The sequence below is a fragment of the Xenopus laevis genome, chromosome 4L (genome assembly GCF_017654675.1).
Source record: "Xenopus laevis strain J_2021 chromosome 4L, Xenopus_laevis_v10.1, whole genome shotgun sequence".
NCBI classification, from domain to species: domain Eukaryota; kingdom Metazoa; phylum Chordata; class Amphibia; order Anura; family Pipidae; genus Xenopus; species Xenopus laevis.
The window spans coordinates 1,948,857-1,964,866 of NC_054377.1; the positions used below are offsets into that span (position 1 = coordinate 1,948,857).

The window sequence follows — 16,010 nt, forward strand, 5'->3', positions numbered from 1 at the left end:
CCCAAGTGATCGAGTAAATACGGTACAAATTTGGGTTTAGGCTGAGAAATACTCATTATAGGGGCCCCATGTACCCCTCACACAATCACACCCCAATAGCTCCGCCCCAGAGGCATCTGCAGCCGGAGGGAGGAGCCTGATTGGCATTTCTACTCCCCCGGCTCCACCAATCTCTCGTCCCGATCTCATTCAGCACCAGACTGGGCCGACTCCCCTTCTCCACGGCTCCGACCCACACCCCAGCCCCGCCCACTGCTGTAACCCAGCAACGCCCACCGCCTACTAAATATAAAGGATTCATTAGAATATTCCATAAGGCCCCGCCCATTATTCTTGATTTGAAGGGTTGAGCCCCACCCCTCGCCGTGCAGTTAAGCGTCACTCCACCCCTCAATAGAAATCAAGAGAGCTGATTGGTAAGGAGGCGGGGACTATATTAGCATAATGGAGAGACCGCCTCTACCCTTGACGTCATTCGCAGCTCTTGGTGGGAGCGATCCGGGCGCTCATTGGGCGCAGTGTTTGCCCCGCGGTCTCCTCTCCCCGGGATGTCACACGGGTCTGGGCAGGAGAAGCAGCGGCTGGTGGTCGTGGGAGGAGGCGGGGTCGGGAAGTCAGCGCTCACCATCCAGTTTATCCAGGTGAGTAACGGCCATTGGCCAAAGACATTTACTGTGCGCGACCCCCGACCCTCTGACCCACCGGCTCCCCAATCCTTCCGCTAATTCCTCATCCACTGCCCGGGGTTATTAGATCTATTCTCATTGGCCACTCAGCTCAGACTGTCCCCTCATCTCTCTCCGACCCCTCCCGACCCCTCCCCAATTACTCTCTCTATAAAACCCCAATATTTCTCTATAACTGTAGCTGTAACCTTCTTATTTGTACCCTGGGTACCCCTGGAACTATAGCAGGGTGACACCCCAATGTTTCTATATATCTGTAACCTTGTTATGAGCTAAGGGGGCCCAGTCTGAAGGTCAGTTAGGGGGAGATTTGGGGTGAGTGTTTATTTGTACCCTGGGTACCCCTGGAACTATAGCAGGGTGACACCCCAATGTTTCTATATATCTGTAACCTTGTTATGAGCTAAGGGGGCCCAGTCTGAAGGTCAGTTAGGCGGAGATTTGGGGTGAGTGATTATTTGTGCCCTGGGTACCCCTGGAACTAGAGCAGGGTGACACCCCAATGTTTCTATATATCTGTAACCTTGTTATGAGCTAAGGGGGTCCAGTCTGAAGGTCAGTTAGGGGGAGATTTGGGGTGAGTGCTTATTTGTACCCTGAGTACCCCTGGAACTATAGCAGGGTGACACCCCAATGTTTCTCTATATCTGTAACCTTGTTATGAGCTAAGGGGGCCCAGTCTGAAGGTCAGTTAGGGGGAGATTTGGGGTGAGTGCTTATTTGTACCCTGGGTACCCCTGGAACTATAGCAGGGTGACACCCCAATGTTTCTATATATCTGTAACCTTGTTATGAGCTAAGGGGGCCCAGTCTGAAGGTCAGTTAGGGGGAGATTTGGGGTGAGTGATTATTTGTACCCTGGGTACCCCTGGAACTATAGCAGGGTGACACCCCAATGTTTCTATATATCTGTAACCTTGTTATGAGCTAAGGGGGCCCAGTCTGAAGGTCAGTTAGGGGGAGATTTGGGGTGAGTGCTTATTTGTACCCTGGGTACCCCTGGAACTATAGCAGGGTGACACCCCAATGTTTCTATATATCTGTAACCTTGTTATGAGCTAAGGGGGCCCAGTCTGAAGGTCAGTTAGGGGGAGATTTGGGGTGAGTGATTATTTGTACCCTGGGTACCCCTGGAACTATAGCAGGGTGACACCCCAATGTTTCTATATATCTGTAACCTTGTTATGAGCTAAGGGGGCCCAGTCTGAAGGTCAGTTAGGGGGAGATTTGGGGTGAGTGTTTATTTGTACCCTGGGTACCCCTGTGAGTAAAACAGTCCAATAGATTTGGCAGACACCATCTCTGGCCTTGTCACATGTGGGGTATAGGCTCCCCAGTGTCGATCATCGACCAGTAAGGAGTCAGGGCACAAGATCAAGTCAACTTTCAATTTGTATGAATACCTATGCTGCCATAGTTTTATGGGATCTCTCTGTACAGACTATGAGCAAACTTAGGGACTGTTCCTGCTGAATTGTGCTTAGTACAGGGAATACCTATGTACCATAGTTTTATGGGATCTCTCTGTTCAGACTATGAGCAAACTTAGGGGACTGTTCCTGCTGAATTGTGCTTAGTACAGGGAATACCTATGTACCATAGTTTTATGGGATCTCTCTGTTCAGACTATGAGCAAACTTAGGGGACTGTTCCTGCTGAATTGTGCTTAGTACAGGGAATACCTATGCTGCCATAGTTTTATGGGATCTCTCTGTACAGACTATGAGCAAACTTAGGGACTGTTCCTGCTAAATTGTGCTTAGTACAGGGAATACCTATGCTGCCATAGTTTTATGGGATCTCTCTGTACAGACTATGAGCAAACTTAGGGACTGTTCCTGCTGAATTGTGCTTAGTACAGGGAATACCTATGTACCATAGTTTTATGGGATCTCTCTGTACAGACTATGAGCAAACTTAGGGACTGTTCCTGCTGAATTGTGCTTAGTACAGGGAATACCTATACTGCCATAGTTTTATGGGATCTCTCTGTACAGACTATGAGCAAACTTAGGGACTGTTCCTGCTGAATTGTGATTGGCTAGAGAGGAGGCGAATGGAATAGTGCGGGGGGCACAGAACAGCCACTCCCACCCCCACGGCCATTCATCTCTCACTGTCACCCCCTGTTTCCCCCAAAGAGAGAAGTTTCCTGTGTATCATTTCGGGAAACAAAGATACAAAGTTTCCTTTAGCTGAACTGTTCCATTTCCTGCACATTCTACATCATCACCGACCCCACAATATATAATATACGGTGATTCCCATGATCCTCTCTGTTTTATTAATTGTGATTTATTGTTTCACTTTTTGTCAGTAAGTGACTTTAATGTGTCTCTTTTTGTTCTCCGGTTCTGACTCTTGAAACAATGTAGTAGGAACCAGTCCTGTTAGTCAGCGGGTTTCTGCATTTCACGAGTCAGAACCAGCAGAGCAGAGGATACAGACAGACAGAAAGTGACAGATAAATATAAAGCCGGTGCTGGGCTGGAAAGTACGACTCGTGCACATTTGTAGCTGGAACAGCTCAGCGGGTTCATAAACATTTCTAAGAAGAGACTTGAGTTTTGGACCCAGAGGGCCAAGTGCAGCTTTAATGAGTCTCGTCACAGGACTGGAGCCAACGGACTGGACAGGCTGCAGAATCTGTATCCAAACCCTGCGCCTTTAAGAACATTTCCCTAGAAGGGGGAGCTGAGATGTGTGAGGGGTTAATAATTAGGGTCGGGGGTCTCATGATTCCTTGTAATAGGAAATAAAGGGAAGAGCTGCTGTTCCTGCAGGACTGGGAAACAAAGGGTGTTCTTGCTGGTCAGTCAGCGCAGTAACTTGATACAGACCTGAAGGGTTAATGTCCGCAGCCCGGGGAGACGTATCATGTAAATATGACGATACAAAGACGCTGTAGTCACAACGCTCTAATCTTTATTTGTCTTTAATGATTTCTCTTTGACTGCGCAACTGCTGGTTCCTACTCCGTAGCGCCTGAATATCTGACGTGACTCTCACTCCAGGAATAATCTTCCATAATTCCAGCGACTACGAGGAAAGAAAATCCTGCTTTTTGCTTTATACCGACGAGACATTTAATCGAATAGACTCGCGGATGGGATTGGATGATGCCGGGGAGGGGGCAATAAATGAGCTCCAATCACAGAATAGGTGTAAGCAGGGGCGGAACTACCAAGGAAGCAGACCCAGCGGCTGCAGGAGGGCCCACGAGGTATAGGGGCCCTAATTAATGGCGATTTCTACATTTATTGGCAAAATCTCTGGATATCTCTGGGCCCCTAAAATAAATTTGCTGTGGGGCCCAGTAATATCTACTTAGCCTATGACATCACAGTATGAGCATGAACCCTACCTATGACATCACAGTATGAGCATGAGCCCTCCCTATGACATCACAGTATGAGCATGAACCCTCCCTATGACATCACAGTATGAGCATGAACCCTCCCTATGACATCACAGTATGAGTATGAACCCTCCCTATGACATCACAGTATGAGCATGAACCCTCCCTATGACATCACAGTATGAGCATGAACCCTCCCTATGACATCACAGTATGAGCATGAACCCTCCCTATGACATCACAGTATGAGCATGAGCCCTCCCTATGACATCACAACATGGACCTGGCGATGTTATTACATAAAGGTGGCCACACCCAGTCACATAATGAAGGGGGTTGAAGTTACACTGAATACTTTAACCCACTTGGTGCCAGATTGGAGGGCAAGGGAATGATGATGATGATGAGGGTGTGGCTTATGGCTCCCAAAGCCACACCCAGAGTTAGCAGCTGGCGCAGTCTCATGGCAGATGTACAAAGCGGTGCCGCCCTGTGTGTTGTGTTGTGTGCGGATTTAACATCCGGCCGCCGGTCACACAACTGTGTCACACTTTGTTCTTCCCACGACTTGTGTCAATATTGCGATTTATTTGCTCTCCTGGCGTTTGATCCGCCACCCAGTTACTGTGTGTTCTCTCCCCCGGAAACAAAGAAAACTTTACTGCAGGGAGGCTATAGATAATCTGTTGCCCTGTTCCATAGGGATGCATTTTCTTTCAGTTGCAAAATGAAAGGTAAATAGGGCTAAAGATTGGTTTAGCTTCCCCTTTAATCCTCTCAGGGGAGCAGGTGTGCGTGGGTCGGGCACATTCGGCAGAGGAAAGTGAAAGTGGTGGGTGCCGTCAGATGTGGGAAGGTGGCGCTGCCTGTTTATTTCTGCTGGAGGTGGGGCCCCGTGTGGTTGGCGAAATGCGTTGGGTTCGGGCTCGGTCGCTACCCCCTCCAAAACCCTTTCACTGGAAAAGAAACACAAGCCCCACGTTACTTCTCTATTCTAAATAAAGAGAAACCCCACCCACAAACTCTCTTTATTTTTGGCACAATAAAAGAAAAATGTCATTGCAAAGCCGTAACCCCTTTGCTAATATTCTCTGTACTGCCGGTTGTGACTCCTGACGCAGTGTAGCCTATTGCAGAACCTGGAGGAGAATGGACCTCTGCTACATTGTTTCAGGAGTCAGAACCCGAGAGCAGAAAGTGACAATGCTTTGAATAGCGATTACATTTACGTTACGTTTTGGGAAACCCCCAAGTTTTTAGGTGGAGTCCCCCTTGTAAAGTGATGTTTCTGTATTACTATACTGTATTAGTGCAATGGGTCCCAACTAGTGATGGGTGAATAAATCACTAATTTGCGGCAAATTTCGCAGCCGGCGAATAAATTGGCGAATCTCCAGCAAAAATTCGACTGCTTCAAAAAAGTTGCTCGCGTCAAAATCGCCGCGCGTCAACACTGTTGGGACGCCCATTGACTTTAACGCCACCGTCAAAATTGACAAACTACTTTTCGGACGCGGGCGTCAATTTCGATTTTCAAAATTTTTCACGAATATTTCGCCGAAACAGGAGAAATTCGTGGGAGGTGCCACTGTCCTTGTAGGGCCCCTTGGGGTGTATCCCCTGCAGTTATGTCTCTCCCAGTAATATAATGAGGGGGTCCCCAGCCTGACCTCCTGCAGATGAACTCTGGGAACCAGAACAGGAAAGGGTTAATTTCCCCTCTGCTTTATGAACCCGTTCCAGACCCAATTACAAATTCCTTAATGATCTCGTCTCGTTAGTATTTCGCCAGCGTCAGTCTCTGGGCCTCCCTCGAACTGCTCCGATAATTAAATCCTTCTGCCTCGTTAATTAAGGAAGACGCTCCTTTATTTCGCCTGCAGATGGTTTTTTTTTTTTTTTCCCTCCTCTGAGTCATTAAATCTCCTGTGGCCCCCAGGGGCCTGGAAACTCTCTAATCCCTTCAGGCTGATGTCATTGTGATAACTGCGCCCCCCAGGGAGAAAGGGAAAGGTATTTATCACTGGCGATGGGGTGAGTCACCGCAACTCCCAGACTTTGGCCGGAGCGATCGTTACGTGAAATCATCTGAGCCGAGAGAGAGAAATGCGACGGCTGCAAATGCAATAACTAAATGCAGCGACATCAGGAATCTGTGAGGCTTCTGCTACTCTCCCCCCCCATTGTAAGCAGCAGTCCTGTCCTGCTTTATGGCAGCTGAGATTCTAGCTATCTGTATAACAGAACATTCTGTCCCAGTGGCTGCACAGATCCTATCTGATCCCCATTGTAAGCAGCAGTCCTGTCCTGCTTTATGGCAGCTGAGATTCTAGCTATCTGTATAACAGAACATACTGTCCCAGTGGCTGCACAGATCCTATCTGATCCCCATTGTAAGCAGCAGTCCTGTCCTGCTTTATGGCAGCTGAGATTCTAGCTATCTGTATAACAGAACATTCTGTCCCAGTGGCTGCACAGATCCTATCTGATCCCCATTGTAAGCAGCAGTCCTGTCCTGCTTTATGGCAGCTGAGATTCTAGCTATCTGTATAACAGAACATTCTGTCCCAGTGGCTGCACAGATCCTATCTGATCCCCATTGTAAGCAGCAGTCCTGTCCTGCTTTATGGCAGCTGAGATTCTAGCTATCTGTATAACAGAACATTCTGTCCCAGTGGCTGCACAGATCCTATCTGATCCCCATTGTAAGCAGCAGTCCTGTCCTGCTTTATGGCAGCTGAGATTCTAGCTATCTGTATAACAGAACATTCTGTCCCAGTGGCTGCACAGATCCTATCTGATCCCCATTGTAAGCAGCAGTCCTGTCCTGCTTTATGGCAGCTGAGATTCTAGCTATCTGTATAACAGAACATTCTGTCCCAGTGGCTGCACAGATCCTATCTGATCCCCATTGTAAGCAGCAGTCCTGTCCTGCTTTATGGCTGATATAGACAGTGTATACAGACTTTACATGTTGGTGCTTTATATACACAGTCAGAGTAATATTTGGGGGTTTCCGATAGGATTGTTTGGCATTGCTGGAAGCCCATAATATGTCTGATCCCTTGTGGCTGATGGTTAGTAAATGACACATTACTAATATTAGATGGAGGAGACAGGACTGAGTCAGGACAGACAAACAGCTGTTGCACCAGCGAGTCAAGTCGTCTGCCATTTGTGAGGGTCTTTGTAGGCAGAATCCCCCCACAGTGGGAAACAGACGTAGGGGCTTTAATTAGAGGCTGGAATCTTAATCTTCCCAGACAGAAAGTGGAAATATAACTCTGCTTTATTCACAGGCTCCACTATTTATACCTTCCTTATTTTAATCGCTGTCTGAACCTCATTTCCAGAGCCCCCCAAACTGCCGGCAGACATGGGGGGGGAGAGAAGATAGCGTCGCACCTCCAACTTCCATTGGAAAAAGATGAAAAATATGAAAGAAGGGAAAGATAAATTTCACTTTTAAAGGGGAAGTTGACCTTATTATGTTTGTATCTTGCATCGCAGGACTGCGCTGAGAATGTCCCTGCCCCAGTGAGCTTACAATCTGGAAACATTACACAGTGGCATATGCTACTTCCCCATGAGTCACAGTTACAGCAGTGCCGGCAGGAGATGCCTGGGACTGATTAGAGAAGCAGAAGGTGGGGGGCAGGGATACGGGGGTATCGGGAGGGCCAGGGCTCTGGTATTTACTCAGTCGGTGCAGGAATGCAGACGTTGGCATAGCATTAAGCTGAGTCAGGTCTCATTAGGAGTCTGAGCGGAACGTCCATCCAATGACACTCCTATTATTTGTGTACTCACACTCCTCCCTCCATTCTCTGCTGCTCTATTCACAGTTAAGATGTTAAATGGGTTGGTTTATTGTGGCCTTTATAGTCTGGTGACTATATTAACACATGGGGGAATGTTATGATAATGGAGAGAAGGACATTATTAATATTGTATATATATTAAAGCTATGGCCTCTTTTATTATTGGCACAATGATATCATGGTTCCCATTCAGGTCAGCAGGGGGGCAGCAGCGATGGCTTTAGGTGCTTCTCCCTAAACTAAAATACCCCAATTAAGATTACGCCCCCATGTGCCATCACCTTGTGTTTTATTCTGCCTTTCTACAGTCCCAGAGTATTTGAGGTTTGTACAGTTGTAGAATCCCAACAACTGAAGGAAAGTAGGTAGGCCGGGAGTAGAATTCAACGACTGAAGGAAAGCTGGTATCCCAATAGTAGAATAATCCCATGACTGAAGGAAAGTAGATAGGCCCAGGAGTAGAAGAATCCCACCATTAAAGGAAAGTAGATAGGCCCAGGAGTAGAAGAATCCCTTGTCTGGAGGAAGGTAGATAGGCCCAGGAGTAGAATAATAACACCATTAAAGGAAAGCAGATAGGCCCAGGAGTAAAATCCCATGACTGAAGGAAAGTAGATAGGCCCAGGAGTAGAAGAATCCCACCATTAAAGGAAAGTAGATAGGCCCAGGAGTAGAAGAAGCCCATGACTAAAGGAAAGCAGATAGGCCCAGGAGTAGAAGAATCCCACCATTAAAGGAAAGTAGATAGGCCCAGGAGTAGAAGAAGCCCATGACTAAAGGAAAGCAGATAGGCCCAGGAGTAGAAGAATCCCACCATTAAAGGAAAGTAGATAGGCCCAGGAGTAGAAGAATCCCTTGACTGAAGGAAAGCAGATAGGCCCAGGAGTAGAAGAATCCCTTGACTGAAGGAAAGCAGATAGGCCCAGTCGTAGAAGAAGCCCATGACTGAAGGAAAGCAGATAGGCCCAGGAGTAGAAGAATCCCACCATTAAAGGAAAGTAGATAGGCCCAGGAGTAGAAGAAGCCCATGACTGAAGTAAAGCAGATTGACCCAGGAGTAGAAGAACCCCACCATTATAGGAAAGCAGATAGGCCCAGGAGTAGAAGAATCCCTTGACTGAAGGAAAGCAGATAGGCCCAGGAGTAGAAGAAGCCCATGACTGAAGGAAAGCAGATAGGCCCAGGAGTAGAAGAATCCAACCATTAAAGGAAAGTAGATAGGCCCAGGAGTAGAAGAATCCCACCATTAAAGGAAAGCAGATAGGCCCAGGAGTAGAAGAAGCCCATGACTGAAGTAAAGCAGATTGACCCAGGAGTAGAAGATCCCCACCATTATAGGAAAGCAGATAGGCCCAGGAGTAGAAGAATCCCTTGACTGAAGGAAAGCAGATAGGCCCAGGAGTAGAAGAAGCCCATGACTGAAGGAAAGCAGATTGAACCCAGGAGTAGAAGAATCCCACCATTAAAGGAAAGTAGATAGGCCCAGGAGTAGAAGAATCCCACCATTAAAGGAAAGTAGATAGGCCCAGGAGTAGAAGAATCCCTTGACTGAAGGAAAGCAGATAGGCCCAGGAGTAGAAGAATCCAACCATTAAAGGAAAGCAGATAGGCCCAGGAGAAGAAGAAGCCCATGACTGAAGGAAAGCAGATTAACCAAGAATCTCTCACCATTAAAGGAAAGTAGATAGGCCAAGGAGTAGAATCCCCTGATTAAAGGAAAGTAGATAGGCCCAGGAGTAGAATCCCCTGATTAAAGGAAAGCAGATAGGCCCAGGAGTAGAAGAATCCAACCATTAAAGGAAAGTAGATAGGCCCAGGAGTAGAAGAATCCCACCATTAAAGGAAAGCAGATAGGCCCAGGAGTAGAAGAACCCCACCATTAAAGGAAAGCAGATAGGCCCAGGAGTAGAAGAATCCCATGACTGAAGGAAAGCAGATTGACCCAGGAGTAGAAGAATCCCACCATTAAAGGAAAGTAGATAGGCCCAGGAGTAGAAGAATCCAACCATTAAAGGAAAGTAGATAGGCCCAGGAGTAGAAGAATCCCATGACTGAAGGAAAGCAGGAGGTCCAGGTGTAGGGAGGTATATGCAAACATTTCATTGACTTGATGAATTAAAATCTGTCTATCAGGTAGGAAACCCTCATTGGTCATGGAATTCTTTGGGCCCCTTTTATATCTGACCATTTCTGCCCAATCACCTGTGTGGGTCAGTAGGGTGAACTCCCTGTGATTATAAGGAGATTTTACAGAAATACAGAGGAAGGGTCTGTGGTTTTTAGTTGTAAGACTGTGAAATGTTATAAAAGTAAATGAGCCACTTGTAGTACCACTTTGTACCTGTTAACAATACGTAATCCTTCCCATAACCAGCAGCAGAACAGCGCCACCTTGTGTGGATCAGGAGAACTGATCTTGGAAATGGAATTACGGTTTTATGGAATCGTCTGACCCCGTCAGGCTGTTTGTCGTCGTTGGCTTTGACCCAGAGGCTGACGCATATTTTCCATTCTTTGTGCAGAGATTGTTCTTGGCCGGCAGCAGAAGGAGCTTGTTGTTCCCATTGTCCGGGCCGATCCACTCGTGTACCAGGCAGGGGGGGAAACGGGGAACAAACCGAATATTCAGCTGCTCCGTGTCTATAACACACTGGGGATCTGAACAAACAGCGAGGGAAGTGTCTATTGATTCAATGTCGACTGAATGGCAACTTGTTACATTATATCGAAACATTCTCCCATTTATTCACATTCTCTCTCCCCCTTCTCTTAAATACTGAGATTTTATATCTTTAAAGAAATGTACAGGCAAGTCAGTCATTAGATGGGAGCAAGGAGTACAACTATATGGGGCACAATCCTTACTGTATGTGTTATTTTTGATTGGGGTCTCTGTTAAACACCTGATTTTTTGATGACAAAATGTTTTCAGTTTTTAATTTAGAATTTACAGTAGGGGGTACATTATCCCTTATAATACATGAGTGATACTCAGAGTTCCCTGTATAACTCAGCCTGCAGCCTTGTGCCTTTATATGGTCACAGAACAACCCCTCAGTGACTTCTAATATCCTTATCATTTACAGTAGGGGGTACATTATCCCTTATAATACATGAGTGATACTCAGAGTTCCCTGTATAACTCAGCCTGCAGCCTTGTGCCTTTATATGGTCACAGAACAACCCCTCAGTGACTTCTAATATCCTTATCATTTACAGTAGGGGGTACATTATCCCTTATAATACATGAGTGATACTCAGAGTTCCCTGTATAACTCAGCCTGCAGCCTTGTGCCTTTATATGGTCACAGAACAACCCCTCAGTGACTTCTAATATCCTTATCATTTACAGTAGGGGGTACATTATCCCTTATAATACATGAGTGATACTCAGAGTTCCCTGTATAACTCAGCCTGCAGCCTTGTGCCTTTATATGGTCACAGAACAACCCCTCAGTGACTTCTAATATCCTTATCATTTACAGTAGGGGGTACATTATCCCTTATAATACATGAGTGATACTCAGAGTTCCCTGTATAACTCAGCCTGCAGCCTTGTGCCTTTATATGGTCACAGAACAACCCCTCAGTGACTTCTAATATCCTTATCATTTACAGTAGGGGGTACATTATCCCTTATAATACATGAGTGATACTCAGAGTTCCCTGTATAACTCAGCCTGCAGCCTTGTGTCTTTATATGGTCACAGAACAACCCCTCAGTGACTTCTAATATCCTTATCATTTACAGTAGGGGGTACATTATCCCTTATAATACATGAGTGATACTTAGAGTTCCAACAGAGTAAACGTTGCCCAATGTGACACTTCTTTTTCCTTTGAGGGGCAGATGAATGAAGAGGAATTAGTGGGAGGAGCCACGTGGTTTATTTATACTGAGGGAGAAATCGCAGTGCAGCCCCGACTGTCCTTGTGTAACATTTTGCATCTAATGGGGAAATGGCTTGTTTGTCTTAATAATCTCATTTGTTTTATAATAATAATAAATTAAGGGATGAAGTTTCTTATGTTCTGTTAAAGTGCAACTGAGGTTGGTGTTGGTTGTGAATGTGATTGGGGGAGATGAATCACCTTTGCAAGTCACGGGTCGCTGTTTCGGTGCCACAGGTGGTACAATGTGTCCCTACTGGCGCCTTCGTGGGAATCATTTTGCCAGTTATTATTAATTACAAGTTGACATGTTGCAGTTTGTCTGTACTGTGTATGTGATAATTCTCCAGAGTAACAGTGACCTCTAGTGGCCACTTCTGTTTCCTACACCTGCTGTTCATTTGTGCTGAATGTTTGTGTTTATGTCTGACTGCAAGAAAGTCTCGTGCAACAAAGTCTCGTGCAACAAAGTCTCGTGCAACAAGATTTGTTTCTTCACCTCAAACTGTTATTGAAATGTTCATTTTGTGCCCTTTATTTCTCAGTCTTACTTTGTGACGGATTACGACCCAACGATTGAAGATTCCTACACCAAGCAATGCGTCATAGACGACAGAGCAGCGCGATTGGACAGTGAGTAGAAGCCACGCCCTCGTACTGTGTATGGCAGCTCCCTCCCATATGTAACTGCTGGGGGATGAGTTTGCAGAGGATGCTGGGATATTTATGGTTTCCTTTGTTCTCTTCCAGTTCTGGACACGGCGGGGCAGGAGGAGTTCGGGGCAATGAGGGAGCAGTACATGAGGACAGGAGAGGGGTTCCTGCTCGTATTTTCGGTCACAGACAAGGGAAGGTGAGACACATTGGGCCTCGTTATTCTTTCAGATGTTGCTTCCTGGTTCTGCTACAGGTTCTGTGGGTGCAACATCCATACACATCCCTCACTGATGCTGGGGGAGGGAATATTAGGGTGCAGGAGTGAGACCTGGAGGGGATACTAAGGTGCAGAAGTGTGAGGGATGGTGCAGGAGTGAAATGGAGCGAATACTTGGGTGCGGGAGGGAATATTAGGGTGCCGGAGTGAGAGGGAGGGAATATTAGGGTGCAGTGTATAGAGAGAGAGAGAGAGGGTGGAATACTAGGGTGTAGGAGTGAGACCTGGAGGGGATCCTAAGGTGCAGGAGGGAGAGGGAGGGAATAATTTGGTGCAGGAGGGAGAGGGAAGAAATACTTGGGTGCAGGAGTGAGAGGAAGGGAAAACTAAGGTGCAGGGAAGAGGGAGTGTAATATTAGGGTGCGGGAGTGAGAGGGAGGGGATCCAAAAGTGCAGGAGTGAGACATGGAGGGAATATTAGGATGCTGGGCTGGAATTAGGCAGCTGAGGCAGAAGAGGCAGCTGCCTAGGGTGCAATGATTGGGGGGCGCTGGGCAGGTACCTCTTCTTCCTACCCCCAGTCCTGACTCCTATCAGCCTGTGCCCTCCTCTACCAGTGTAAATGCGAGAGCAACGGGGAAGGAGGTGGCGAGCTGGTCAGGTGGGTTGTCTCTACTGTGGTGCAGGAGTCAGAGAGGGAGGGACTACTGGGGTGCAGGAGAGAGAAGGGGAGGGATTATTAGGTGCAAAAGGGGAGAGAATACTAGGGTGCATGTATGTGGGGGTAATTTCAGGATATTCTGAATCTCTCCTTGTAAGTGAATGGAATAATTTCATTCTCTTTCTAATTTTTTTTTTGTTTTTTTTTCTAGTTTTGAAGAAATCTATAAATTCCAAAGACAGATCCTGCGAGTAAAAGACCGGGATGAATTTCCCATGATTCTGGTTGGCAACAAGGCTGACTTGGAGCACCTGAGGCAGGTAAATACATTGGGATCAGTGTGAATTATAGTAAGTATCAGCTATGAGTGTGTGCATAAAATAGAGAGAGCTTAATTTAGCAGGAACAGTCCCTAAGTTTGCTCATAGTCTGTACAGAGAGATCGAATAAAACTATGGCAGCATAGGTATTCCCTGTACTAAGCACAATTCAGCAGGAACAGTCCCTAAGTTTGCTCATAGTCTGTACAGAGAGATCCCATATAACTATGGTACATAGGTATCCCCTGTACTAAGCACAATTCAGCAGGAACAGTCCCCTAAGTTTACTCATAGTCTGTACAGAGAGATCCCATAAAACTATGGCAGCATAGGTATTCCCTGTACTAAGCACAATTCAGCAGGAACAGTCCCTAAGTTTGCTCATAGTCTGTACAGAGAGATCCCATAAAACTATGGCAGCATAGGTATTCCCTGTACTAAGCACAATTCAGCAGGAACAGTCCCTAAGTTTGCTCATAGTCTGTACAGAGAGATCCCATAAAACTATGGCAGCATAGGTATTCCCTGTACTAAGCACAATTCAGCAGGAACAATTTAAAGTGATCCTAAAATGTAATTTGTGACTAGATGAAATGATTAAAATAGTATTAAAACAAATCTGATGTTGTTTTATATTCCAGGTAACACAGGAGGAGGGGCAGCAGTTGGCACGGCAGCTCAAAGTCACATACATGGAGGCTTCAGCGAAAATCAGAATGAATGTAGACCAAGCTTTTCATGAACTTGTTAGAGTTGTAAGGTGAGCCTCTCAATCTTTACATTATGTAAGCCTGCAGCTGTAAGGGAAAGTATTTTAAGTATGCAGAGTTATATAATTTTCACTTCATATTCAGTAAAAACACGGCCAGTAGACAATGATCTGATTGTAAGAGGCTCCCTCATTCTTAGGCTCCAGTAAAACAGTGCCCCCCAGTGGCCAATAACATGGTGTATATGGTAGAATCCTGGTAACACTTTTAATTTTATATGTCACCTTCACCCAGAACATTCCTTCTCTGTATATTTGTATTTATACATATGGGAGGAGGAGGTGCCATATTGATTCCCTTAGACAGTACAGTATGAGGGTATAGCTTATTGTGTGCCCAGAACATTCCTTCTCTGTATATTTGTATTTATACATATGGGAGGAGGAGGTGCCATATTGATTCCCTTAGACAGTACAGTATGAGGGTATAGCTTATTGTGTGCCCAGAACATTCCTTCTCTGTATATTTGTATTTATACATATGGGAGGAGGAGGTGCCATATTGATTCCCTTAGACAGTACAGTATGAGGGTATAGCTTATTGTGTGCCCAGAACATTCCTTCTCTGTATATTTGTATTTATACATATGGGAGGAGGAGGTGCCATATTGATTCCATTAGACAGTACAGTATGAGGGTATAGCTTATTGTGTGCCCAGAACATTCCTTCTCTGTATATTTGTATTTATACATATGGGAGGAGGAGGTGCCATATTGATTCCCTTAGACAGTACAGTATGAGGGTATAGCTTATTGTGTGCCCAGAACATTCCTTCTCTGTATATTTGTATTTATACATATGGGAGGAGGAGGTGCCATATTGATTCCCTTAGACAGTACAGTATGAGGGTATAGCTTATTGTGTGCCCAGAACATTCCTTCTCTGTATATTTGTATTTATACATATGGGAGGAGGAGGTGCCATATTGATTCCCTTAGACAGTACAGTATGAGGGTATAGCTTATTGTGTGCCCAGAACATTCCTTCTCTGTATATTTGTATTTATACATATGGGAGGAGGAGGTGCCATATTGATTCCCTTAGACAGTACAGTATGAGGGTATAGCTTATTGTGTGCCCAGAACATTCCTTCTCTGTATATTTGTATTTATACATATGGGAGGAGGAGGTGCCATATTGATTCCATTAGACAGTACAGTATGAGGGTATAGCTTATTGTGTGCCCAGAACATTCCTTCTCTGTATATTTGTATTTATACATATGGGAGGAGGAGGTGCCATATTGATTCCCTTAGACAGTACAGTATGAGGGTATAGCTTATTGTGTGCCCAGAACATTCCTTCTCTGTATATTTGTATTTATACATATGGGAGGAGGAGGTGCCATATTGATTCCCTTAGACAGTACAGTATGAGGGTATAGCTTATTGTGTGCCCAGAACATTCCTTCTCTGTATATTTGTATTTATACATATGGGAGGAGGAGGTGCCATATTGATTCCCTTAGACAGTACAGTATGAGGGTATAGCTTATTGTGTGCCCAGAACATTCCTTCTCTGTATATTTGTATTTATACATATGGGAGGAGGAGGTGCCATATTGATTCCCTTAGACAGTACAGTATGAGGGTATAGCTTATTGTGTGCCCAGAACATTCCTTCTCTGTA

General features: G+C 45.6%; 1 protein-coding gene across 1 annotated transcript; it reads left to right on the forward strand.

The window, feature by feature from the left end:
• Nucleotides 1–458: 458 nt before the first annotated feature.
• LOC779088 (ras-related protein R-Ras2) lies at nucleotides 459–14,375 on the forward strand. The gene is made up of 5 exons (XM_018257238.2): nucleotides 459–641; nucleotides 12,302–12,389; nucleotides 12,507–12,609; nucleotides 13,503–13,611; nucleotides 14,253–14,375. The coding sequence occupies exons 1-5, from the start codon at nucleotides 549–551 to the stop codon at nucleotides 14,373–14,375; spliced, it is 516 nt and encodes a 171-aa protein (XP_018112727.1). The 5' UTR covers nucleotides 459–548.
• The last annotated feature ends 1,635 nt before the right edge of the window (nucleotides 14,376–16,010 follow it).

What these genes read in the sequence shown, in the direction of transcription:
- LOC779088 (XM_018257238.2), top strand. Translation starts at nt 549, where the DNA reads ATGTCACACGGGTCTGGGCAGGAGAAGCAGCGGCTGGTGGTCGTGGGA. An exon ending in CAGAGCAGCGCGATTGGACA is followed by an intron (nt 12,390 to 12,506) that starts GTGAGTAGAAGC and finishes GTTCTCTTCCAG; the next exon opens with TTCTGGACACGGCGGGGCAG. An exon ending in ACTTGGAGCACCTGAGGCAG is followed by an intron (nt 13,612 to 14,252) that starts GTAAATACATTG and finishes TTTATATTCCAG; the next exon opens with GTAACACAGGAGGAGGGGCA.